The sequence below is a fragment of the Callithrix jacchus genome, chromosome 11 (genome assembly GCF_049354715.1).
Source record: "Callithrix jacchus isolate 240 chromosome 11, calJac240_pri, whole genome shotgun sequence".
In the NCBI taxonomy this organism is placed as follows: Eukaryota; Metazoa; Chordata; class Mammalia; order Primates; family Cebidae; genus Callithrix; species Callithrix jacchus.
The window spans coordinates 64278160-64304068 of record NC_133512.1 but is presented as its reverse complement, the minus strand read 5'-3'; the positions used below and the strand labels follow the sequence as shown (position 1 = coordinate 64304068).

Genomic DNA, 25909 nt, shown 5'->3' with positions numbered 1-25909 from the left:
TTGGCAATCTGTCTACTTAGGACTCAAGCATGAGTTACTGAGTCTTGAATTCATAGAAAAAATACAAATAAACAATCAGTTTTATGCAAAATCTTTTAATTTTAGAATATTAATTTCTTTAGCTTACTATAATTGGCTGTATTCTCTTTAGCTGAGTTATTTTGGAAGAAAGTCTTCAATCAACTGTGCAAATGGCATTCTGGTGCTACCAGTTAGTCCAATATACCCTGATGCAGTTAAAACAAAGCTACTTACTTTAACCCAGACCCACACCACTAAGGATTTTGTCATTTTTAAAAATAAGGCAGTACATTATTCTTAGTGGTTAATATCCCTACACTTAAGAGTCAGAGCTTTGATATGAACCTAAGGTCTGCCTCTACTTCTAATTTTGTGATCTTGGGTAAATTTCTTAAATTGTATAAGCTTTGGCTTTCTTCTCTTTATAATCATCTTCTGTTTATAATTCTGTTTATAATCTGTTTATAATCTGGACAATTGCATTGTCCAATACAGTAACCACTAGCCACATGTTGCTATTGAAATGAGTCTGGTGCAAATTGAAATGTATTCTAAGTATAAAACATACACTTTTGAGAGATTTGTTATTAAAATAATATAAAATATTTTATTAATAGTATTAAATATTAAACATGTTGCAATGATAATATTTTGGATATACTGGGTGAAATAAAATCTAATATTTTCACCGATTTCATTTTACTTTTTAAAACTATGGAAATTTTAAATTATATATTTGAATCACAGAATTCTATTGAACAATACTGTTTATTTTGCTGATAATACTAATGTATACATCATAGAATTATGATGAAAATTAATAAAATGTTTGTGAAACTCTCAACAGAGTCAACACATAGTGAAGACTCAACAAATATTAGCTATTTCATACTTTTATCAAAATACACATTAATAGTAACCATGAAATACTAACAGTATATATGAAAAGTAGTTTGCATAGATTTCTAGTTTATTCATAAAAATCAATCTTACATTTTTTAATATATATAATTCCATGTTATATAAACTAAAGCTAAAAATGTAGCTTAAATTAGAGACTTAGGAACATTCTATAAATGTCTATGAGATACATACTGCCATTAATCTAAAAACAAATTAATAGTTTATTTTAAGAAAAATAAATATGCTAAATGTGATAAGATAATCCACTATATTTGGACAGTTTATTACAGAAAGCATTCACATTCTTGTAAATGTCCACTATAGTCATTGACAGTTGAGTAATTCGTCTAAGCTACATCTACCTTTCGCATAGGCTATATAACACATTGTGGGAGGAGGACAGTATTTAATATTTTTATTCAGGAAATATCTTGACCCAGCCCAATGAGTAAAGTGCTTTTATAAGGCCAGAAGGGAGTCCTGACAAGTGGGAGTTAAACCATTTTCCATTGCAGCCACACAGCCAAACAGAAACACAGATGGGCTGTAGACTGACGAGGGAAAAGAGAGCTGCTGCAGAAGAGAGACTGCTTGAGTTTACAACTAAAACAGAGGCTCAATGTGGTTGAATAGTCACATTTGAGGTAGTGAGCCTTCCACTATCTGTTACTTGAACTCAATTGTTAGACTGTAAAAAATAAATTGTTAGACTTGTCTTAAGCAGTATGTTAAATTAAAAAAAATTGACAGCACTAATTTGAGAAACTTATTATAACTATTGTGTAAATGTAAGAATGGAGCATGTAAATGCAGTAAGGAACCCAAATAAATTAATCAGCAGAGCCCCTAAAATAGAATGCAAACTGGGGGGAATACATTGTTAAGCGAGGTCACCAGTTCCTTAAGAAACAGGAAGTGCAAAATGATAGGACAACTGAGAAGCAACTACAAATGATAGTACAACATTTGTATTTGTTGCATTTACTTCTGCTTATTTGGTGTATAGTAAACTGCAAATAGTTTTCATCCTATAATAAGAATTGCAACACTTTTCTTGGATGTATAACTTAGACAGTTAAATAATGTTTTCAGATATGGTTAGAACCATCTAAATATGGTGAATACTATTCAACAATTATATAGAAAATTTTGGAGTGTAAATAGGCAAAAGGTAAGTATTGCCCTTTTATATACTGATCCTTAAATACTGGTCATCACTGAGACTAATTTCTTACTGCATAAGCTATATGATTACACTATTATTTCCTTGTTTTGTTTTCTACTGAGAATGACTTTTTTCCCTTTGGTCTCTAACTCTTCCTTCTTAAAATTATGTACCACCTTCATGTAGTTACAGTCAATAAACTGTATTTGATGATTTATTAGTCAGAGACAGTAGAAGTTCCCATTTCTCTCAGTTTGGGTTCCTGGGAGGAATTCTCTGAAATGGAGTTTAGCATAAAGGGGATTTATTAAGGCATATACTTAAGATCAAGATCTGTAGAACGCAGGGGGAGGAGGAAGAGTAGGTGGGGGAAGTTGAGCTGTAATGCAGACCCAACAACAGCCTTGGCCAACCCTGGGGGAGCACTGACACTAGAATGACGCTTCAGCTATATCCTGAGTTGGAGAGGTAGCCAGGCCTTTAAGTCCTGTCTTCAGTGGTCATGGGATTTGGTCACCCCTGGGATGAACATAACCTCAGGTAAGACTTCACTACTCTACACTCGAGTATTAGTAATTTAATATTAACCAGCTACAGAAACATTTCACCAAATATATATATAAATATAATTTTAGAATTTGGCCTGCAGAAATAAGTCAATAGGACACTGCAATTGTAGTTATATTATGTAGAAAGTTAACTATTAAGAATAGTTACAACGCAACTGAACATTATGAGAGAATGACAGACCTATTAACAATTGAAATACTTTCTACTTTAAGTGGGATCATATAGGTTTACTCTGCCCTTGAGAGTTAGACTAGATTATTTTATGGCAGAAGATAACATGTTTATGAACAATTTGGCAAGTCCTTCCTCTCATTGTTAGATTTACCTTTCCCCCTCAAGTTTTTGCATGGCTTCAGTTTTCTTCACATTGAGACAAATGTGGACTCCCAACCCTTTTCTTGGTTTTTCAAACAAACACACATCATTCATATGAGATAGGGGTAGGTGTGGCAGATTTGGAGTGACAAAACACTTAGCATCACAGAAATAAAATAAATGAGCAACAAATGGGCAATTGTGCTAAAAAATGCCATTCCTCAGCCATCATGTACAACCATTCTTTTCTCTTTCTTTGTCTCTCTTCTAAGACCCAGTTCTCAGGTATCTGCTCTATGTTTATTTTTTTATTTTGTTACACAAATGATTTTAACTTTTCTCTGTTATATGAAGATATTTTTAAAAGGTGATGTACCCTTGTTTTTACAGATCACCTCCACTAGTTTCCAAACTCAGTAGTACAAAAATACAAATAGGCACTGAAATGTGAATCTTTACTTTTCTCCATCACTTAACAGTCTGTGAGAGCAAGGAAGTGATGACATAAGGAACTTTTTCTTCTGGTAATCTTTACTTCATGCTTCTTTGGAGGCAGAATCATCCACAGTCAGGGTGGCCTTGTGATATCAAGCTGAGACAAAACTTTAACTCCATCTCTCTCTAATTCTTCTCTCACTGTCCCAATTTTCCTGATGGCAGTCATGTTGAGAGAGGAGAAAGGCTGTGATGTAAATTAAAGTTAATGAAATATGTAATGATAAAAAGTTGTTTTCAAGTAGCTTAATAAATAATGCATAGGAGGTTGCCTTGCCTTAAATTGAGGAAGTTTAGTACAGGTAAAATTAAAAATCAGTAAGAGGAACCACACAGATCATTTTTTCTTCAATTTAGACATAGGAAAAAAATTAGAATTTCAAAGATAAAATAATATGATGTCTTTTAGGGAATATTATTCTGACATTTGCTTTCAAATTAGACTAGAGTAAGAAAAGAATACACACTTGAACTGAAGCCCTAGGAAAAAAAAAAGAAAGCCATAACTATATAGCTACTTATTGATCTTCAGATACTTTTTTAATGAAGAAAGGATCACAAATTAGAAATATAAAGAAAGAGTTGATAAAACAACTCAAGGGAAGTAACTTTTAGAGTTTGCAATAAAGTAATTTTTAGGTTTGGTCTTTGAACCAAACATCCTTAAGACTAGATGTAAGAAAAATAAGAATCAATTCACAGAACTTGATTTTAGTCATAATATTATTTTCAGTTTTGTACACTATAATTTTTGAAAGCACTTTCTATCAAGATTTGCATGTTCATTATGGCACTGTTTACAATAGCAAAGACCTGGAACCAACCCAAAAGCCCATCTATGATAGACTGGAAAAGGAAAATGTGGCACATATACCCCATGGAATACTATGCAGTCATTAAAAATGATGCGTTCATATCCTTTGTAGAGACATGGATGAATCTGGAAACCATCATTCTCAGCAACCTGACACAAGAACAGAAAATCAAACGCCACATGTTCTCAGTCATAGGTGGGTGTTGAACAATGAGAAAAGATGGACACAGGGAGGGGAGCATCACACACTGGGGACTGTTGGGGGGATAGGGGAGGGGCAGCAGGGGATAAGGAGGTTGGGGAGGGATAACATGGGGAGAAATGCCAGATATAGGTGACGGGGGATAGAGGCAGCAAACCACATCGCCATGTTTGTACCTATGCAACAATCCTTTTTGATCTGCACATGTACTTCAGAACCTAAAGTACAATTATACACACACACACACACACACACACACACACACATATATATATATATATATATATATAGAATTACCATCTATATATCTATATATATAGAGAGAGAGATAGATATAGATATCTCAAAATAAGCTCTATTTCAGTGGGGTTCAGTTTATACCACAAATACTAAATAATAAAAATAATCCTAACACCTTAAAAAAAAAGATCAGTCTTTCCACTGAGAACAATTAGAAAACTGGTTTAATAAGTAAATAAATAAGAGTGTGTATGTGTGTTTGGCAGTATCAAACAGTACCCAAAGCAGTAAATATACACAGAGGCTCAAGTCTTACTGGCATGCCTGCTGGAAGCAAACATACACATACTTGGGAGAAATATATCATAATTTAGAGGGCCAGATAATCTCTATGTTTTATTAAATCTGCCAAATTTGCCCCTACATTAATTACCATGCAAAAAAAAAGATTTTATCATAATCAAGTTAAAAATATACACCAGAAACTGATCATAAGCGGCTGGGATATTGAAATTATCTTACATGATATTTCAATTAACTGTGAATAAATATCAAGGAGTTCAATGACAAGATACATGATTTTGCTACAGGAATGAAAACTACAAAAATACATTGCAGAGAAGAAGAAAATATATAAATTATTATGGGGCAAAACTTGGTCTCATGAATGTGAAACACCAAATGTCAAACTCCCTTTTTCAGGTATTGAACTGAATAAACTTTTAAGAGAGAGAGAAAGTTGCCAGTAGTGAAGTTTTTGTTATGTGTCCTTCACTATTCTAAGCACCATCACAATATTTCTCATTCATGCTATGAGTCAAATTATAATGACATTATAGGTCTTGATGTGATAAAAAATTTAGACACTTGGTCTCGTAAACGTGAACCACCAAATGACATTTTGAAAAAAAATATTTGGGAAGGATAGACAGGCTTATGAGTATTTTTAAATTCTAATACAAATACAGTTTTCTAACAAAATATGAAGGCTTTATAGAAATAATAGTTACATTGTAGACATATTATTGAAGTTCTCCTTAAATTCACAGTGAGACTGAAACTGGAGTATGACCCTAAGGTTCTCAAACACTCTTTTGTTATTTTGTTCACAAAATTTTTATACTTAATGCACTGGGGAAATAAAATATGCATCAGTGATTCTGATTCATAACATTCGACTTCATAGCTTTAATTGGTTAGATTTTACTCAAAAGTTAAAGTTGCTTGATAAGGATTTTAACTTGGGGAAATGTTTTACAATTCACATTACTCCATTCAAATAATATCTCTTCAGAGTTTTGGATAGGTTTGGAAAGACAAGGGAAAAAATAATCACCAACCATGTATTCCACCCATGGCAACAGGGGGAATTTATTTGCGAATTTAGGGAACAAAACTGTGATTATCTTAAACAAATGAAGATTTAACATAGTGTTAAATAATTTGTTGGTTCATATTCTGATAGGTAAATAAAAATTTTAATTTACAAGTTATATTTCAATTTAGACACTATAAAATAAGACATATCCAAGTTTACTCAGAGAAACTTTCTTTTGATTATTTCTTTTGCAAATCCATTAAGCTCACACAGTCTTTTCAAACAATATGACCTATATGTGGGCAGATTTTAAAAAATTAATTTCTCCAGCTAAACTTTAACAAGTATTTTTATACTGTAGTGCTTTTAGTTCAAAATATACATATGTTATTTTTATACACATATATAATACAATTACTTATAGACATTTGACTATTCTATATTTAATAAAACATTGATTTTGTACTGTGGATTTGTGTAATTGAAGAGTGTAGCTTCAAAATGTGTACCTAAAATGAAAATAATGCTTAGACAAAATAAACTTTGAAAAATTTCTTAAACAATTCATAAAGTATCTGGATTATACATGTCATTTGCCAATAATATTTCATTATCCCGAGGTGGGTTTGGTAGACCTGGATCATGCTTACTAAAGTTACATGGTCATTGAGTAACTGAGTTGCTGAGTATAATAACAGTGAGGGTCTCTCTCTCCCATTCTATTGTACGCTTGCTCCCTCTGTTCTTTTTCTCTGCTGATACCATATACCTAAATGTGTGATTGTTATATTTCCACAGTAACAGATATAGAACTATGTTTTTGTATGTGTATGCTATTGTAGTAGTACTGAAAAGTTACAAATCAGAGTTTAAACCAAATTTCAGAAGGCAAGGTATAATCTAAATGTAGATTTAAACATATATACATATGTATATACACACACATATATATATATACATATATGTATACATGTGTGTGTGAATACATATACATACAGCTTTCTTCTCTTCCCAAAAGTCCTAGTTCTAATTTTTACATTTTTAATGTGCTACAGAAAGTTGAAAATATATGAATAGTGATAAGATTTGTGTTTTTAACTTTATAAAATGTTAGGTGGCTTATAGTTAGGTCTTTAACTTTTTGAAAAATTTAACCTTTTTTAAAGGGCAGAACTGGTACACCATAAAATTACAATAAAAACATAAATTGCATTAACTCTTGAAATCTAATACATGACTTGATCAAATGATGATAGTATCACTTTTAAGAACTAAGCCAGTTCTTAATATGAACCCGTAGGTTCATATTATGCATGCAGCACCCTGTATAACTTTTAAAGATTCCTAGTAATGGAATCTATTATCCAGTCCCATTGAATATGATATTCTAGCATAAATTAGATTTTTCAGATTTTGTACTGGGTGGGGTTGAGTAGTTGTTCAAAAATGGCAAAATATTCAGATATTTAGGTCTTTTAAAAGCCCACACTAAACTATTACTGGTAAATGTACTATTTTACTAATTTTTCAAAGCAAAAATATCCTATACTTGCCTATACTCTGGCATTAAAAGTTTTAAGAGTATTTATAATGTAGAGCTTTCTTACATAAATACTGTCTTCATCCAAAAATATTTAGTTAACATGCAGACTGTGAAATATTGAATATCAGATCAATATCTTCACACTTCCAACTTGCTTATCTAAATTATTTTGCTCAACTGAGTCTTGGAACCTTGTACCTTCTTGCTAAATGTGTGATTTTTAAAACATTTTATTTTATCTTATTTTATTGCCAAGGATCTGTTTTGTAAGCTACAGATCATGTTTCCTGCCCACCCATCCTTTCCTCTTATTGAACACTTAAATTTACAATGATAGCCGTGTTACCTAAAGTGATGAAGTAATTGCAGATTGTTAAGAAATATCTAACCCCAACTTTCTAATTAGAATTGATGCGACACTCTTGTTTCTTGATGTAGCTTATATATACTAAAATTAGCTAATCTAAAGGGAATCTGAGAGTCCTACTTTGTGAGAAGTAACTAAGTTACATTAGCAGAAGAATAATTGAATATGTACATTTATAGTAAATCAGTTATGTATATGGTATTGGGGAATTAGGGAAGGATGACAGTAACATATTTGTTCCTGCTAATAGGCACAATTCAACCTTTGCTGAAAATTCTCCTTACTCTGAATTTTGGCATTCCATTATATAAACGGGCGTTCCACCTCAAATTTCTGGTGGGATAAATTCATCTTACAAGATTCAGTAAAATGTAAGGAATGATGCTGTATTACTAGTTTTGAAAATGTGTAGTATATAAAACAGATGCCTGAAGCACACCAATACATCTATTGTGAATACCAGGCTGTCACCACACCTCTGGCACATCTCCTGCAAGCTCTGCTTCATCTGTCATTATTAATACACTTCATTTTAAAAAAGACATAAAACAGAGCAAACCATGCTCCTGAATACATTTTCCTGCTTACAGGCCTCAAATGTGCTCTCATTATTATTTTAAGTAATTAACTCATGGTATTGGGCAGGTTCTGGCTCAAAGAGAAATTTTAATGTTTTCTCTAATGTTTTAGTATCTCTGGTATGCAGATGATAAAAAAAAAAGTACACATTCTAGATAAACCTTGAACAACTCCCTGAAAAAACTTACTCCTGTTGAAAAGAGCTGTCATTTCCCTCTCATCTCTTGGGCAGCAAGATTTGGGAGGTCACCTTTCGAATTAACTCTAGAGGGCTACGTTTGTTGCTCATATGGTCTACGTTTACTGACTTAGGAGCATGTGCTCCCCCAATATCTGATTCCCTTAAGTGCTGACAGATCAGCAATTCCAAGTAGGTTTTAAAATTCAGAATATTCTATTTTGCTTAATAAGATTTTTACCATGAAGGCAGCTGGGCACCCAAATATTCAAAAAGAGTACAGTGAAGATGCAGCCTATGAAATTGCAGTTTGGTTAATATGGGATTATTTGATTTCAACCTTGGACTTTAAAAATAACATATTCTAGTTAATTGGAGTATTTCTGAATTGTGAATTACAATTATAGAAGTTTTCAAAGAGATACTTTTTGCTGAAGGTTTATTATTTGATAAATTATTCTTATTTTATTTACTGACTTTATAAACAATTGCACTTCCTATTCAATTTGTGTTATGAGAACAACATTGCTCTAACATTAGCACTTGATAACAATATTACAAGAAAATATCAGAGGCCAATATGCCTCATAAATATAAGCCTAAAAATTCTTACTAATATATTACAAATTAAACAAGCAATATATAAAATTCACAAAATATAATAACCCAGCAAGGCTATCCCCCAAATTCAATTAAAGTTAACATAAAAACTTCATTAATATAATTAAGGAGAAGACCATTTTTAACCACACTAAAGAAGCAGTATTGCTTTATAATATAAAACTTAGCACATTTAAAATAAAAAAAGAACTTCCTCATTCTAATTAAGGCATAAATGAGAAAAATTTCTAATATCTGGATTAATTGTGAAAGATTAAATATTTCGCATTGGCTATAAATAATAAAAGGATATTTGTTGCACTGGCAATTAGGCAAAAGTTAGAAATAAAGAATTAAGAGAGGCCAGGTGTGGTGGCTCACACCTGTAATCCAAGCACTTTGGGAGGCCTAGGCTGGCAGATCACAAGGTCAAATGATCGAGAACATGTGGGCCAACATAGAGAAAACCCATCTCTACTAAAAATACAAAAATTAGCTGGGCATCGTAGCTTGCCTGTAGTCTTAGCTACCCAGGAGGGTGAGATAGTAGAACTGCTTGAACCCTGGAGGCAGAGGTTGCAGTGAGCTGAGATGGCGTCACTGCACTTCAGCCTAGTGACATAGTGAGACTCCATCTCAAAGAAAGAAAGAAAGAATTACGAGAAGTAAACTTTCGTTGATTACAGATGTTATGTTATGATTTATATGTATAAAATCTTTAGAAATATATTAACTATTACAAATAATAAATGAAGTTAAGAAGCCACAAGATATAAGATTAACATGAGGTATACTTATTTTGTGATATCTAATAGCAATAAACATAAAAATATTTTAAAGTATACTTTAATAGTAGCATGAAGAAACATCTGATGATGAGGAATAACTAAAAAAATTAGTAAGACCTCATATTTACTCTATGAACAGTGCAAAAATAAATTAAATACATAAATAAAAACAAAGATATGCCATATTCATGGGTTGAAAGACTCTGTATTATATTTTGATTCTCTCCAAATTGATTCATAGATTTAGCCATATTCCTAATTAAAATTCCAAGATGCTTCTTTGAAGAAATAGGTAAGATTATTCCAAAATTACAGGTAGGTGAAAGTAATCTAAAATAGCCACAATCATGAAAAAGAATAGTGAATTATTTTACATATATCTTATAAATAATGTAATTATAAAATATATTTCCTGAATCAAAGGTTTACTAAAAAGCTACAAAAGAGACAATGCAATCTTGGCACACAAGGAAGCAAATACATCAATGTAGTAAAAGAGTTCTGAAATAAATCTATCATCTACCTTTCTATTACAAATTTAGCACTACTATTGCAAATAATAAACTATTACAAATAATAAATAAAGTTAAGACACCACAGAATACAAGATCAACATAAGGTATACTTATTTGGTGATATCTACTAGCAATAAACAAAAAAATATTTAAAAATTGTTTTAATAGTAGCATGGAAAAAAATATATACGGAGACAAATGTTTTTTATGAAAGATGTCAAAAAAATACCTCAATGGAGAAATGAGTTTTTTTTAAAAAAAATGCTGCTGAACAATTGGATATTTATGTAGGGAAAATGATTATTGCAGTTTATACCCCCAAATTTGAGATGAATTGTTAATCTATATATAAATCCCAAAAGAATATCACAAAAGAATATCTTTTAGCAGAATCACAAAAGAATATCTTCATAACTTTAGGCTAAGAAAATATTTATTGACACAACCCAAGAAGCACAAATCATGAAAGAAAAATCATAAAATGGAATTGATTTAAATTAGTTTTTTCAACCATAAAAGGATGCCATTAAGGAAATGAATAAACAAGTGCTGGACTGTGGAAAATACTCAAACACATAGATCACAGAGATCAGACAAAGAACATGCATACAGAATAAAGAACTCCCACAAATCAGCAGTAAACAGTTGAACAGTCCCCAAAATGGTCAAAAGACATGAATACATACTTTATAAACATAAGACACAAGCGGGTAATGAGCACATGAGAAGATATTCCGCATTATTAGCCATCAGGGAAATGTATATTCAAATCACAATGTAATATCACTCCAAACCCAGTAAAATGAAAAACAAAAATGACTGACTGGTGAGAATTCCAGTAACTTTCTTTTATTAGTAAGATAGTAAATATATGAATTACTCTGGAGACTTGCCAACAATTTTTATTTAAAGCTGATTATACATCTGCCATATAATCCAGCAATTCAACTTTGGGTTTTACCTAAAAGGGATGAAAATATATCCATACAAAAATTTGCACAAGTAAGTTCATAGCTTTATTCATAATAGCCCTAAATTGGAAACTTTCCAAATGCCCATTAACAGAAGAAGAGATAAACAAATTGTGGTATTGCCCTATTATCTAGCATACTGAGAAGTTGAAACAACAACAACAAAAAGGAATGAATTGCTGAACACTCAACAATGGGAAAGATCTCAAAGTATTATGTAAATAAATGAAGCCAGACACAAAGGAGTAAAGAGTGATTTCATTCCTCTAAATCCAAATACAAAAAAAAAAAAAAAAAAAAACAAAAAAAAAAACACTACTCTATGTCTTAGTAATTGTGATAATGGCATGAGTGTATTTTCTGGAGGCTTGGTAATTAATATTCAGTATTTTGATGAGAGTGTTGGTACACATTTATCAAAACATTAAACAGTTAAGACATTTTATGGCTAGGTAATTATATCTCCATTTTAAAAAAGAACAGTGTATGTTTAGAAAAAGGAGAACCTAATTTGGAAACCTGAACAATCTGATACTGTATATAGAATCACCACAAAATATATTTTGATATTGAATGTATATTATTTAAAAAATCCAAAAATTCCCTCTCCTATTTATATATATTTTTATAAAACATTTATTTTCTTAACTTTCTTGTTTTTCGTTGTAATACAAACTCATCGTGTAAAGGAAACTTAAGCAAAAGTGAAAGTTAAAAATCAATACTACAACTTGGAGAACAAATAAAACAAAGAAATGAACAAAAAACCTAACCATTAACCACTTGGTAAGTACCCTTTCAGGTAACACTCTGAGTAGTAGATAGCTTAATGGTTTAATTGAGATTTAAATGTGTTCCTTAACACTAACACAAATAATAAAGTGAATTGACTTAACCAACTGTTTGTAGAAATAAGAACATACAATGGGAGTTAACTTTTAAATGAATAAAGGTACTGTTTAAATAGTATATAGACAAGCTTGCTTTATCATAAGTGGTTCCAATGTGGTATTGAAACTATACTCCAAACCTCTTTAAATCTCTTTTTTCCCCCTTAAATATTAGCCTACTCTAAGGACACTTAATTTCACTTTCCTACATTTACTCCTTATCTGAAGTTTTCCAGGGACCCTCCTTGATCACTTTAGTACTCTCCCTTGGTAATGTCATTCACAAAAATAGAACTCATAAACACTCATAAACTGAGGGTCCAAAAATGTGTGTTTCAAGCATATATCATCACTTGAGCCTCGGAGATAGCATTTTACTGTCCACCAGTGTTAAAGATTCAATATGTTCAAAATAAACTATCACCCTCTGTGATAGTTTATTTTGTGCACCTGCTTCTTAGCCTACCTTTTTTCACTTTAAGGAATAAATGGCCGAAATAGACACTTTACTGTAGATAACAGAAACTAAGGAGTCTTCTTTATTTTGATATTTTTTCACTCCTTCACAGCCATACACCACAACCTCCCAACCTATTTTCTAAATTTCTTATAAACAAAATTTAAATCTTCCTTGCTACTGACACTGCTTTAGTTCAAATCCTCAAGCTTTCTTTTTTGCTCCTGGTCAATATACTGATAGTGCCTTTTCTTTTATCCATTGGCTTCTTACTGGGTATGGGTCGTCTTACACTAATGAAAATATAAGAAGGCCGTTTTCTATTTAAATCTGCTTACCCAGCTTCCATTTAGGTAATTCTTACTCATTCTAAGTCTCAAGAATTTGCATCACTTTCTCACTGGAGCTATTATTTATATTCCTCTCTAGTTAACTCTAGCCTAAGGCACGTGCCTTTGCCTTGGACTTCACAGCATTCTTTGCATATCTTATCAAAGCACTTGTTACTCAAAATAATTTTCATTTGTCTATCTTTTCTTCTTGACATTATCCTCATTGACGATATGAAATTTTTGCCATCTTGTTATAACTCTAAACCAGTACACAGTAGATTTTGAAGAAATATTTTTAAATGGATTTCATAGGTTTAAACCATTTTTCCAAATAAGTATAAACCTATGTTAACACAGTAATGTTGAAGATTAACAGATAATTTTAGTCCTGATTATTGAATGCATTCATCATGTCAACAAACATGTATTCAGTGACTCTATTATGACACAGTCTATTTAGTGTTGTGCATGTTATACAGGTCTATACTTTAAAACCATTTTATTCCAAAATAAAAAGATCCACATAAATAAACTGTTACTGAACATTTTTGGAATTATGAGATAAATAGCTCTGAAAGAGAATGGGAGACTATTAGAAAAATTTTTGAAATTAATCTTGAATAATGGGTTGTGGAGCGGCAGTGTACAGATAGATTTGTAGAGTGGGGCATTTGAAATAAAAGTGATTTCAACAAAGTCATGCAAGCACGAAACATCCTACACTTAGAGAAACCTTATTGTAATTTAGGATGGCTAGAGTAGAGAACAAAAAGAAAGTTTCTATAAGAAGTGAATTTGGCAAAACACAACCAGATGCTTCAGGTTCATGCATGCTACATTAAAGAGAGCAAGAGGGAGATAAAGTCAAGATGGGAAAGAGAAACAAAGCCATGAAAAGTAAGATAAGGAAAGGAAAAGCAGCTAATTAAAAAGTGCAGAAGCCAGAATTATAACTGAAGCACTAGGGAGGGTAAAAAGAAAAGACAAGGGTAGAGTTGTGTTTGAAATTGTGGAGTAGGTCAGACAAAGTTGCCAGAGAAGGATCGAAACATAAGGTCAAAATAGTCTGATTCAGATATTATGCAGACTCATTATTCGGGCTGTCTCTTCTATTTTAAGCATTTCCTATTCTGTTATACCATGAAATTTTTTATGTTACTGGGCATAGGACTATTTGCATTATTTTTCTAAAACAGAAGTTTGTCATGGAGAATTTCATAGAAAACCTACTCTAAAAAACAATTGATATAACTATTGGCAATTAGCATGTGGATGGATTTAATTCTCGTGTGTCTTAAAAATAAGTTCCTTTACCCTCAAGTTGTTATTTGGAAAACAAATCAAACTGATGGAAGAAATTTTTAAAATGGTACAACACTTATGAATACACCTTTCAACTACAATCATCAATAGTTAACAATTTCCAAAGTCATTTTTGCTTCAGTTTTCTCTTCCTCTCTAGTTACCTATATATTTCAGTTAGCTGAAAATCATTACAAAATTAATGGTAGACTTTATGATATTTACCACCTAATTACTTCACTGGAAATTCCACAGGATGATTCTTTATTGAGCCAGTTAAGTAGTGAACTAGTTATTGGAAATGTTCCCCTGCAAAGTACAGTTCTGGTGTTTTTTTTTGTACTTTGGGATCTAGGGTACGCGGGCACATCCTGCATCCTGCAGGACTGCTGCATAGGTACATATATGCCATGGTGGTTTGCTGTCTGCATCCACCCCCACCCCCACCCACCGGCCCCTGTCACCTACCTCAAGCATTTCTCCTGGTGTTATCCCTCCCCATCCTCCCTGTCCCCCACCGCTGTCCCTCCCCTCCCCTCCCCTACTCTCAACACACCCACACCTAGCCCAGTGAGTGTCATTCCCTCCCTGTGCCCAAGTGTTCTCATTGTTCATCACCAGCCTATGAGTGAAAACATGCAGTATTTGGTTTTCTGTTCTTGTGTCAGTTTGCTTAGAATGATGGTTTCTAAGTTCAACCATGTCTCTACAAAGGACATGAACTCATCCTTTTTTATGGCTGCATAGTATTCCACAGTATCTATGTGCCACATTTTCCTTGTCCAGTCTATCATTGATGGGCATTTAGGTTGGTTCCAAGTCTTTGCTATTGTAAACAGCGCCGCAATGAACATACACGTTCATGTGTCTTTATAACAGAATGATTTACGATCCTTTGGGTATATGCCCAGTAATAGGATTGCTTAGTCAAATGGAATTTCTATTTCTATTTCTAGGTCCTTGAGGAATTGCCACACTGTCTTCCACAATGGTTGAACTAGTTTACATTTCTACCAACAGTGTAAAAGTGTTCCTATTTCTCCACATCCTCTTCAGTATCTGTTGTGTCCAGATTTTTTAATGATTGCCATTCTAACTGGCATGAGATGGTATCTCAATGTGGTTTTGATTTGCATTTCTCTAATGACCAATGATGATGAGCATTTTTTAATGTTTGTTGTCCCCATATATGTCTTCTTTTGAAAAGTGTCTGTTCATATCCTTTGTCCTCTTTTGAATGGGTTTTTTTTTTTTTTTCTTGTAAACCTGCTTTAGTTCTTGTAGATTCTGAATACTAGCCCTTTGTCAGATGGGTAGATTGCAAAAATTGTTTCCCATTCTGTTGGTTGCCGGTTCCCTTTAATGATTGTTTCTTTTGCTGTGCAGAAGCTCTTAAGTTTAATTAAATTCCATTTGTCTATTTTGACTTTTGTTGCTGTTGCTTTTGGTGTTTTAGTCATGAAGACCTTGCCTGTGACTATGTCCTGAATGGTGTGGCCCAGGTTTTATTTTAGGGTTTTTATGGTGTTACTTCTTATGTTTAAATCTTTAATCCATCTGGAGTTAATTTTTGTATAAGGTGTAAGGAAGGGGTCCAGTTTTAGCTTCCTGAATATGGCTAGCCAGTTTTCCCAATACCATTTATTAAATAGGGAATCCTTTCCCTATTGCTTGTTTTTGTCAGGTTTGTCAAAGATCAGATGGTTGTAGATGTGTGGTGTTGCCTCCGAGGCCTCTGTTCTGTTCCATTGGTCTATGTCTCTGTTTTGTACCAATACCATGCTGTTTGATTACTGCATAGTTTGAAGTCAAGTAGCATGATGCCTCCAGCTTTGTTCTTTTTGCTCAGGATTGTCTTAGCTATGTGGGCTCTCTTTTGGTTCCATATGAAGTTTCAAGTGTTTTTTTTTTTTTCCAGTTCTGTGAAGAAGGTTAATGGTAGCTTGATAGTATTGACTGGATAAATTACTTTGGGCAGTTTGGCCATTTTCACATTATTGCTTCCTAACCATGAGCATTGAATGTTTTTTCCAACTGTTTGTGTCCTCTCTTATTTCCTTGATCAGTGGTTTATAGTTCTCCTTAACGAGATTGTTAGTTGTATTCCTAGGTTTTTTATTCTCTTTGTAGCAATTGTAAATGGAAGTTTGCTCATGATTTGGCTCTCTGTTTGTCTGTTTTTGGTGTATAGGAATGCTTGTGATTTCTGCACAGATTTTGCATCCTAAGACTTTGCAGAAGTTGCTTATCAGTTTAAGGAGGTTTTGAGCTGAGACGATAGGGTCTTCTAAATATACGAACATGTTGTCTGCAAATAGGAATGATTTGACTTCTTCTTTTCCTAATTGAATGCCCTTCATTTCTCTTTCTTGCCTAATTGCTCTGGCTAGAACATCCAATACTATATTGAATAGGAGTGGTGAGAGAGGGCATCCTTGTCTAGTGCCAGTTTTTAAAGGGAATGCTTCTAGTTTTTGCCCATTCAGTATGATATTAGCTATGGATTTGTCATAAATAGCTTTTATTATTTTGAGGTACATACCATTGATACCTAGTTTATTAAGAGTTTTTAGCATAAAGGGCTGTTGAATAAATCACACTTCAGCAAGTTCAAAAGAATGGAAATCATAACAAATTGCCTCTCAGACCACAGCACAATCAAATTAGAACTCAGCATTAAGAAAAGCACTGAAAACCACACAATCACATAGAAACACTTCTGGTTAAGTTCTTTAAGCTCAGGCCTGGCTGGCTTTTCATCTTTCACTTCCAAACAGAAATGCCTGCTTAAAAGGACTTTTTTTCTATGGCACTTTCTAACATAGCTCCCAACTCTATCACCTCATTATGTGCTATCTCAACAACCTGCTTTTTCCTTTGCCAACATTATTTATTTACCACTTATATATTTATTTTTTTCACCATATAATATATACCTTTTATAAAAAAATGAAACCTTTGTTTTATTCACCATTTTTGCATTACAACTCAATTGACTTAATGCAAGACTCAGATTTAGGAACTATGTTTTCTACTTTTGAATTCACAAGTTTCTTTATTTTTAATATATCCATTTTCTTTTCAATAATAAAAACACTCAGGGCATTTTTGCCCTTTTTTTGGCATTTTCCCAATTAAATTTTTGATTTCAAACAATAATATCTTCTACGTCTTTTAATAACAATAAAAATTTACTAACATATTGGCATATTATGACATTAATTCACAATTTTATTTTTAATAATTTTTTGTAAACTGAAATATAAACAGGCACTCTTAGCACAGATGTTCTTTGTGTTGGCTAGACATTAAATCACTGTATTTTGAATTTTTTATATAAACATTGAGATTTTGTTTGTAACATATTCAGGTAAATAGGAGCAAATGAATTCTATTTTCCATATAGAACTATTTGGAAAATCCTCTTAACCCACACCCAAAGCCCTGATTACTTTTCATTTTGTAAGGCTATAAAGCTTAAAGTATTTCCATAATTTGCAATAGGTGTATGTAACTCAGTAGGGTTTAAAATTAATGTTGCCTCTCAGATTTGTTTTTATAAGCACCTGAATTTGGAAATCTGTCAAGTGGTGTTTTGTGCTTGCTGGTAAGAAACATCTTGATTTGATTTAGCATATGTAACATCTAAAATGAACAGCTCATTATATGGCAAGGTATCATCCCATGTGGCAAACGTTCCCCCCTCAATAGCCTTGTCAAGCTCTTGAGCAGCTTTTCCATTTGTGTTGTACTGCATTAAGAGATGACCAGAATTGATGACAGAGCTGCTGAATGAGACTTGAGACAGTTTCCCTTGCATAATACTGCCTATCTTAAAATCCCCCACAAAAAGAAATTAAGAATCCGTCATTTATTCTTTAGGCCTTCTTATGTTTGGCAGGCACAAAAATTTAATTCTGTTGAAGTAAGCATGATTTTAGCATGGTTTCCAAATTATTATTCTCCACCACGAAAAACACATATATAACCATCCTAAATGAAAATATTCACTCTTTCTTTCATCTGATTTTAGGTGAGATAATTTTTTCCTCCCATTAAGATTATGGCAATATGTTTTATCCTATTTAAACTTAAGTATTAATGTTAGTTGAAGATTGCTGTTTATAAGTTCCTATGCTTGGGGCTTATGAAAGTGGTGGAATAAAATTGAGAATAAGATAACTTCTGCTTATAGGAGTTCACGGCAAAGTTACTTCATATGCATGCACTTTTCATGTTTCAGTATCTGCTGATGTCATTATAAAAATACAAAGTTCAGCTATTACCTCAGACTCACAAATCTGTCTGGCTTCTCTCTTTTAAGCATGATGGCTTACTCTACTAATATCTAGACATCAAACTCATATCCAGTATCAACTTTACTAAATGATTCAATGTTCTGTTTAAAAGCTATTACAAATGTATTGATAATATATAAAAGCAAATGAGCACTGTTAATATTAATACATTAATGTTCACTCAAAGAGAGGCTATTTTTTAGTAACAAAAGTTTATAAGAATAAGAATATGTTTTAGTACACTGGATAATAATGAGTTGCTGACTATATATTTTAAGTCACCAAGAGTGTCAGCATTTGAAACTTAGATACTTAGTCGAGACAGAGAAGTGAAGTTGGCTTAAAGAAAAGGAATTTCATCACTAAACATGCACATCAGAGCCTCGTGGGTGGGTAGGGAAAGTAACAGATTTCCCTGTTCATCACCTCCCAGGTTGGAAGGACCTATGTCTCTGAATTCTTCCTTAAAAAAGCAAGTGTCTAAGCATCTGTGAATTAGGAGAGAGAAGGAAATCTTCTGTCACTGACTGCCAGTCACTGTTGAATGGTTAGTCACATTTGCCTTGTAAGCAAAAAGTCTTAGTGATTTTTGGGTCTCTTGTTTCTGATAACTGAATCCTGATATTTCTTTAACTGAGAAAAGTAAATATGCTTTTATTCTATTGCAACAGATAAAATGCTTAAACTGCCAGTGTTCCTGGTTTCATGTTTTGAAAGTAGTCATATCAAGGATCATCCTCAATCTTGTCTATCTCATTGTGGAGAAAGTGAATAAGGCCCGACAGCATCAGTTATCTACATTTGAGGAAGAGATAGAAGCCTTAAGATACACAGGCTTTTCCCCATGCTTAATATTGCTTCTACTGGCATAAAAAAGGAAAACAGCATTTTACATGAATCTATGTTAGGCATGATGACACATGCTGATAATGACTCATGAGTAAAATTATAATGGGAACGACTTATTCTGAAGGGGCATAACATCCTGAAAGTATTTTAATTCAGATAATATTGTTAATATTTTTCTGCTTCTCAGCATGATTTTCTAGGCGCTGGAGATAGTGAGAGAAAAATAAATGCCACTTTTGCCTTTGAAAGACTCAAAGTCTGTGAAATTTTAACAGGTATGTAAATATATGTGATCTTAAAGATATCTTCAAAAGGTCAAAAGGATAAAGAAAAGGGGGAAACTAACTGTGGGAATGGTTTAAGTCTGGAATGGGTTTTTGACATCCTGTATATAGAATTTTTTCTTAATAATTAGACTTTTGTTACTACTTACCAGTTAAAAAACACCAGCAAACTACACCAAATATGAATCAGCTTTTAAATATTATTAATGGAAGTAACTGGAAATGGTAAATCATCCTCTACCACCATCTTCTCTGTTTTGTACTTTAGCATGTAAATTCATTTTGCAGAGTTATAATAGAGTCATATTTCTGCTGGTAAAAGTATTTCCACTTCATATGAGATAATTAAATATGTTAGTATTTTATGGTCTGTTGTTATGGCTATGAAAACCCCCAGTGATTTCCAGATATTTTCCATATTAGCATTGGGCCAGATGATGTATAACATGTATTTCAGCTCTACGTTTTTATAATTACTCGTTTCACAGTTAGGTAAAATGTAGTCAAATTGAAATAACACATCAATATAGACATTAAATAAAATGACTTTCAAAAGTGACTTTCATGAAACTATTGAGATATAGTTTACATTAGATTTAACACTTTACATTGCCTTATGCTTAAGAAAGATCACTAAATGATGGGTGAGGATGAGTAGTGAAGATGTCAGTCAGGATCTGGCCAGGAAAACACACACTAGATATTTTAATAGAGAAAAATTTAAATATGAAAATTGTTTTCAAGTATTAGAGAACTAAAAAGGCATTGAGGCATCACAGATAACAGCAAATGAAGAAAACAGTTATGACTCCAAGGGCTGGGAAAACAAAGGGAAATGGTGGAATTTGGAATGCAGATGATAACCTGTAGGAGAGGCCCCACATGTGGTGCTAGGGCCCAGATCTTTGAGAGGAGAATGCTGCTCAGCTGGTGCTGGTGCCTCAGGAGCTCAGATGAGGGCCCCTGTGCAATTGAGACAGACATCTGTGGCCTGGGAGCCACACAATTGTTGCTGGCATTTCCAAGGGGATTCAATGAGGTTACCTCTAGAAGTATGAAACTAAAGAACCAGAACCAGAGTAAAGAACTATTGCTGAAGCAATGCTGATGGGATCAGGAAGCAAACAAGAGGAAGGAGTAAAGTCCCTTTGCTCTTCCAGATTTCCCATCTCCCTCTAGTAAAACCTAACATGGAACCAGCTGGTAATTGAAAAATGTGGTTCTCAGAGTCCCAAACTCAGCCTCACACAGCAAAGTACAGAAGGAAGCAAAATAATTGCTTTATAACCAGCACAGTGAGGTGGGGATGGGTGACAGGTGTTGTAACAAAGATTTAGAGTACAAGTAAATAATCAAAGGTAAAACTAGGGGGAAAGTTGTTAAACTATGAAAGCAAAAGCTACATTTTAAAACAATTTATAATTCTATAATGAACTTAAAATTACAGCTTATTTACCTTGCAGAAGAAAAAGAACATTGACTTCATTGTTATATTGAATAAACAGTTTTTTACTAGTCAGATGTTAATTAATGACAATTAAGAACTACCAACTCATTCCATTAAACAAAAACTGAAGCCCTGGTGCAAAGAGCAGTTGGTTTTTCTTTCCACAGGACTCACAAATACATATATGCAAATACAGATGGTTAAGCCACTATCCCAATATGAAATATTAGCAAATAATGGATATGTTTACAAATGTATTCCAGTAAGTTATTTTGAAGATCAAAACCTAAAATACTCTGACGATAAAATGCTTTAAAAAAATGGTCATTTAATGAAAAACAAAGTAGTACATAGAGCTCTTCTTATGTTAAAAGAAAAGAACTATTGTAGCAGAAATTCACTGAAATATCTACTTATAATTTAGGAGACTCTGTGAGTGCAGTAAAATTCACACAATGTTATTGTATGGCGCTTAGAATATTCCAGTTGCACTGACTGGTTAAGTGACCTACCTATTAATTTTTTACTGCTAAAAAAAAACTGACTACTTAATAAAAATGACTCAAACTAATCAGTTGTTTGAGCATTGTGTAGACATAACAAATTTATTCAGATTTAAAACCTATTCTGTATCCCTCAATTAATATAAGAATCAGGAACAAAGTTAGAAACTGTTAAACAAGCAATGTTTATTTTAAGTAGAAAAAATAATCAATGACGATTTTCCTGATTTTATATAACTATTAAATAAAGATAGCAATAGTTTATTTTATGTAAAATTGAAAAATCCATACCACCTTTCACCCAAACATATTGTAGATTTTAATCTAAACTATCTTTATCTGATAATATACAATTTCATGTTTACTCATTGTTATGATATTTCAATGAGGTTGAAACAATTTAAATATTTTCTTACATGATTATGTACCCATTGAAACTTTACGATAAAGGTAGATTTTTAATCTTTTCCTTTTTAGTTTAATTCATTTCATAGAATGACACAAAGATGATGAGTAAACTATTTTGCTCCAGCAACCTCTGATTTAAAATTCAGAAATGCAGAAAAAAAACATATAAATTGTGTAGAGGGATCATATTCCTGAACTTAGAAAAACACTATAATTCATATTAAATGAATTACAGCTGTAATTATTATTTGATCATTTCAGTCATTCATTCAAAACATTTTTAAACTAATATTTACAGGGAGGACAGATAGGGTGCTAGGAGTCATGAGGAATTAAAAAATGTGTAATCCCAATCAGCATACATTCTCAAATTTCTAAGACATGTCAAATTAAAATATTTTGTTGCCATATGAGACCTGTGTTTTTCAATATTTGGTTCATAAATATAGTCACCACAGTATAAAACTTACTTCTTGCCTTTGAGTTCTTACAATTTAATGGGGCAGTAAATTGTGTAAAAGACTAAATGCCAAACACCTTTCAAAATAATAACCAAATTATATTTTCTAGGATATTAAGGGTAGAACAAATGACTTCCCAATGTCTTTGTTACAAACTAGAATTTGTTACAAACTAGAATTCTTTTGAGCATTGCTGTTGGAAGCTATCTATCATTTAGAGAATTGTCCTTTGCAATTGCTGTGACATTCTTCATTGTGTTAACAATTTGGTGGCTGCCTTGTAAGCACTTGCCAGCTATTTAGTGATATACCTCAGGGGCCTATTGGAACTATTTTGTATGAGAAGTCAGTAGCCTTGACAGTTAATACAGCGTTCAGTGGCTGAATATGACAAAGTTGTGACACCTGCAAATTCCTAGGATATTGCAAACTGAAAAATCTAGACAGGCAAATTGATGTCCATTATATGTAATTATAGCCTGAATTCCTAGCTACCTTTTGGAATTCAGAGAGAGCAGCTGTTGCTGCTATGTATTTTTAATCTTTTTCTGGAGAGAAAAGGAGTATTTGTCCATCATAAGCAGTCCTTGGTTTCTAAAATAACCATGTTCTTTCTCAAATATTTTGGCAGGAAGTGGGCATATGAGGCTTCAAGAAACAATTTCCATCCCCCAAAGCATCTCACAGAAAAAAAAAATCCTTGCTCCTTTCTTGCAGATATTCTCCTGAATTGTACCTTTGTCTTTCTGTTCTGTTCTCATACATAGCAGAGAGGATTAGAGAGAAAATGCTTGCTTCCTGAAAGTGTCTTGTATTTAGTCATAGAATTCTGTAAGAGCTGTGAAAACATAGTTTATGATTATGAATTAAATATGACATATGGTCCATAAAACGGTAATATTTTCGGTGGATTTTTTTTATTGCAATGATACTTAATTGGTATGTAAGTTATTCCAAAGCAGGTGGATTACCTTCATGGTCTATCACCCTTCTCATGCTTTCAGTAAAGTCAGTACGTAAGACACAGTTTAGAAGCTTCTAAATCCTCTGGTACTTGTTTAAAATACCTTCCTTATTTAATAAATTTTTTTCAACACTGTTAATTATTTTAGCTAAGAAAAATAATAAAGATTATATAGAAAAAAATCAATTCATTATAAATCTTTTCTGACTAGAAAAGAATCTTATCTACCTATCTATTTTATCATTTTTATTTGTAACTCTTCAAGGGAATTTTTTGTTTCTTTTCATAAGTCACATGGGAAGTGTATAGATTGTCTGACCTCATTCTCATTATTTTTTATTAATTATCTTCATAACCTAACTTACCTTTTTAATACTGTTATTGAACCCCTTGCCTTCTTGGAATAAGGTTTGCTATTTTGCTTGAACAATATTCTTGCTTTTCTTGTGAAAAAAAGACAAATTTTGTTGTATTTGTTTTCACCTTCAGATTTTTTAAAAAAGTAAATCAAGATGTTTTAGTCCATTGGATAAATTCTTCTTACTATTCAGGATCATTATGTTGTCATCTGAATAACTGAGGACTACCTTTAATGAGGTGTGTGTGCCTGGGTGCATTAGCTGCCTAACAGATGTCTGAGTGATTAAAGCTCCCCTGAGTACCATAGCTTTGGTATTTCATTGAATCTCATTTGCTTTCTGACCTAGGAGTTCCACTGTATATTCTCAATTGATGCTTTATTTTTCCTTTCCAACTGTTAACTTGATGATCAAAGTAGTTTATAAATATCTTATTATCAAAGGTCATCTTCCTGGAGTTTGTACAGAATTATTCCTTTTATCTTTATCTCCTTTTAAAAAATTCCAGTGTCCAATGAAACAAATGAGAATATTTTAAAATTTCCAATTCCCTATTGGGATTAAGTGGTTATGGGTCCTGCTGGTGTTTTGTTCAGAGTCCCAGAATTGTTGCAAATACAAAGTTGTACTATTGCACAAACAGCCAAAGTAATCTTAAATATCTGTAATATATAGCCAGGCTATGATTTGAAGGTGTCATTGAAAGATCCCCACTTCACACAAAGAGCTGGCTTTTTGGACCTAGTTTATCTGCTTCAGAGAAAGGAAGGGGTTGGTTGACAGGATTTAAACCTGTGGCTCCAGGCAGTCTAGGCACTCTAATTTGGATTCTCAGATCACTAAGCCAAGTCTTGTAGCTCTCTGAAACTCTGTATTTATACATAGATAACGATTATACCAATCAAGTTGACATTCTAGCAATAAGAATTTCACCAAGTTTCACTTATACCTTCAAATATGTTATTGTTTAATCTCATCATGTGAGTCAAGTTGAATCAAAGCCAGCCTTTCCTTTTTTCCTTCCAATATCAATTATGAGTAATTTTATTTAGCTTTGTTTGCCGCATTTATAGACTCTATTCTTAAAGGACATTGGAACTAGTTTTGATGAAATATAATAATGCTTCTTTATAAAAATATGGAAAGAAGTCACAGTTTTCTCTAATTGCAATAAAAATGATATAGTATATTGATATTGATGTTTGTAAAGAAAAAGTTGTATAACATACATTGTGTGTGATTTTCATATTACATTAGAGGAAAAATCATTTCAAAATATAGTCTTCTCTAATTCTCCTTTTCATATTCAATTGGCTCGAAATCTATTATTCTGCTTATGTGACTTATAATACAAGCTAGACAGTAATTTTCTGGGCATCTAAGGTAGATAAATAAGAAAATATATCTAATACTTTATATTATAATTATATTCTTTGAGAGTGCTGTCAAATAACACAGACATACCCCTCATTAACTTTATTCTTCATTTTACAAGATTTCTCAACAAGTTAATTTATTGATCATTTAATCTTTATATAAAATTATGATAAGGAAAATGAGATAACCATCAGGAAAGTAAAAAAAATTAATGTTAATTTGTAAAGTATATGCTCATAAACACATATAATAATCTTCCATTTGAAAAACACATACATTGTTTGTAAAAGATAGCATTCAGGCCGGGCACGGTGGCTCAAGCCTGTAATCCCGGCACTTTGGGAGGCTGAGGCAGGTGGATCACGAGGTCAAGAGATCGAGACCATCCTGGTCC

The 25909-nt window shown here is 32.6% G+C and overlaps 1 protein-coding gene across 1 annotated transcript in view; it reads right to left on the bottom strand.

Moving 5' to 3' along the window:
- Positions 1 to 773: 773 nt before the first annotated feature.
- Positions 774 to 25909, bottom strand: part of LOC118143569 (uncharacterized) — a 434544-nt gene continuing 409408 nt past the window's right edge. The window contains exon 5 of the mRNA XM_054236957.2: positions 774 to 3656. Within this exon, the coding sequence (XP_054092932.1) occupies positions 3543 to 3656 (114 nt within the window). The 3' untranslated portion in view covers positions 774 to 3542. The remainder of the gene's footprint in view (positions 3657 to 25909) is intronic.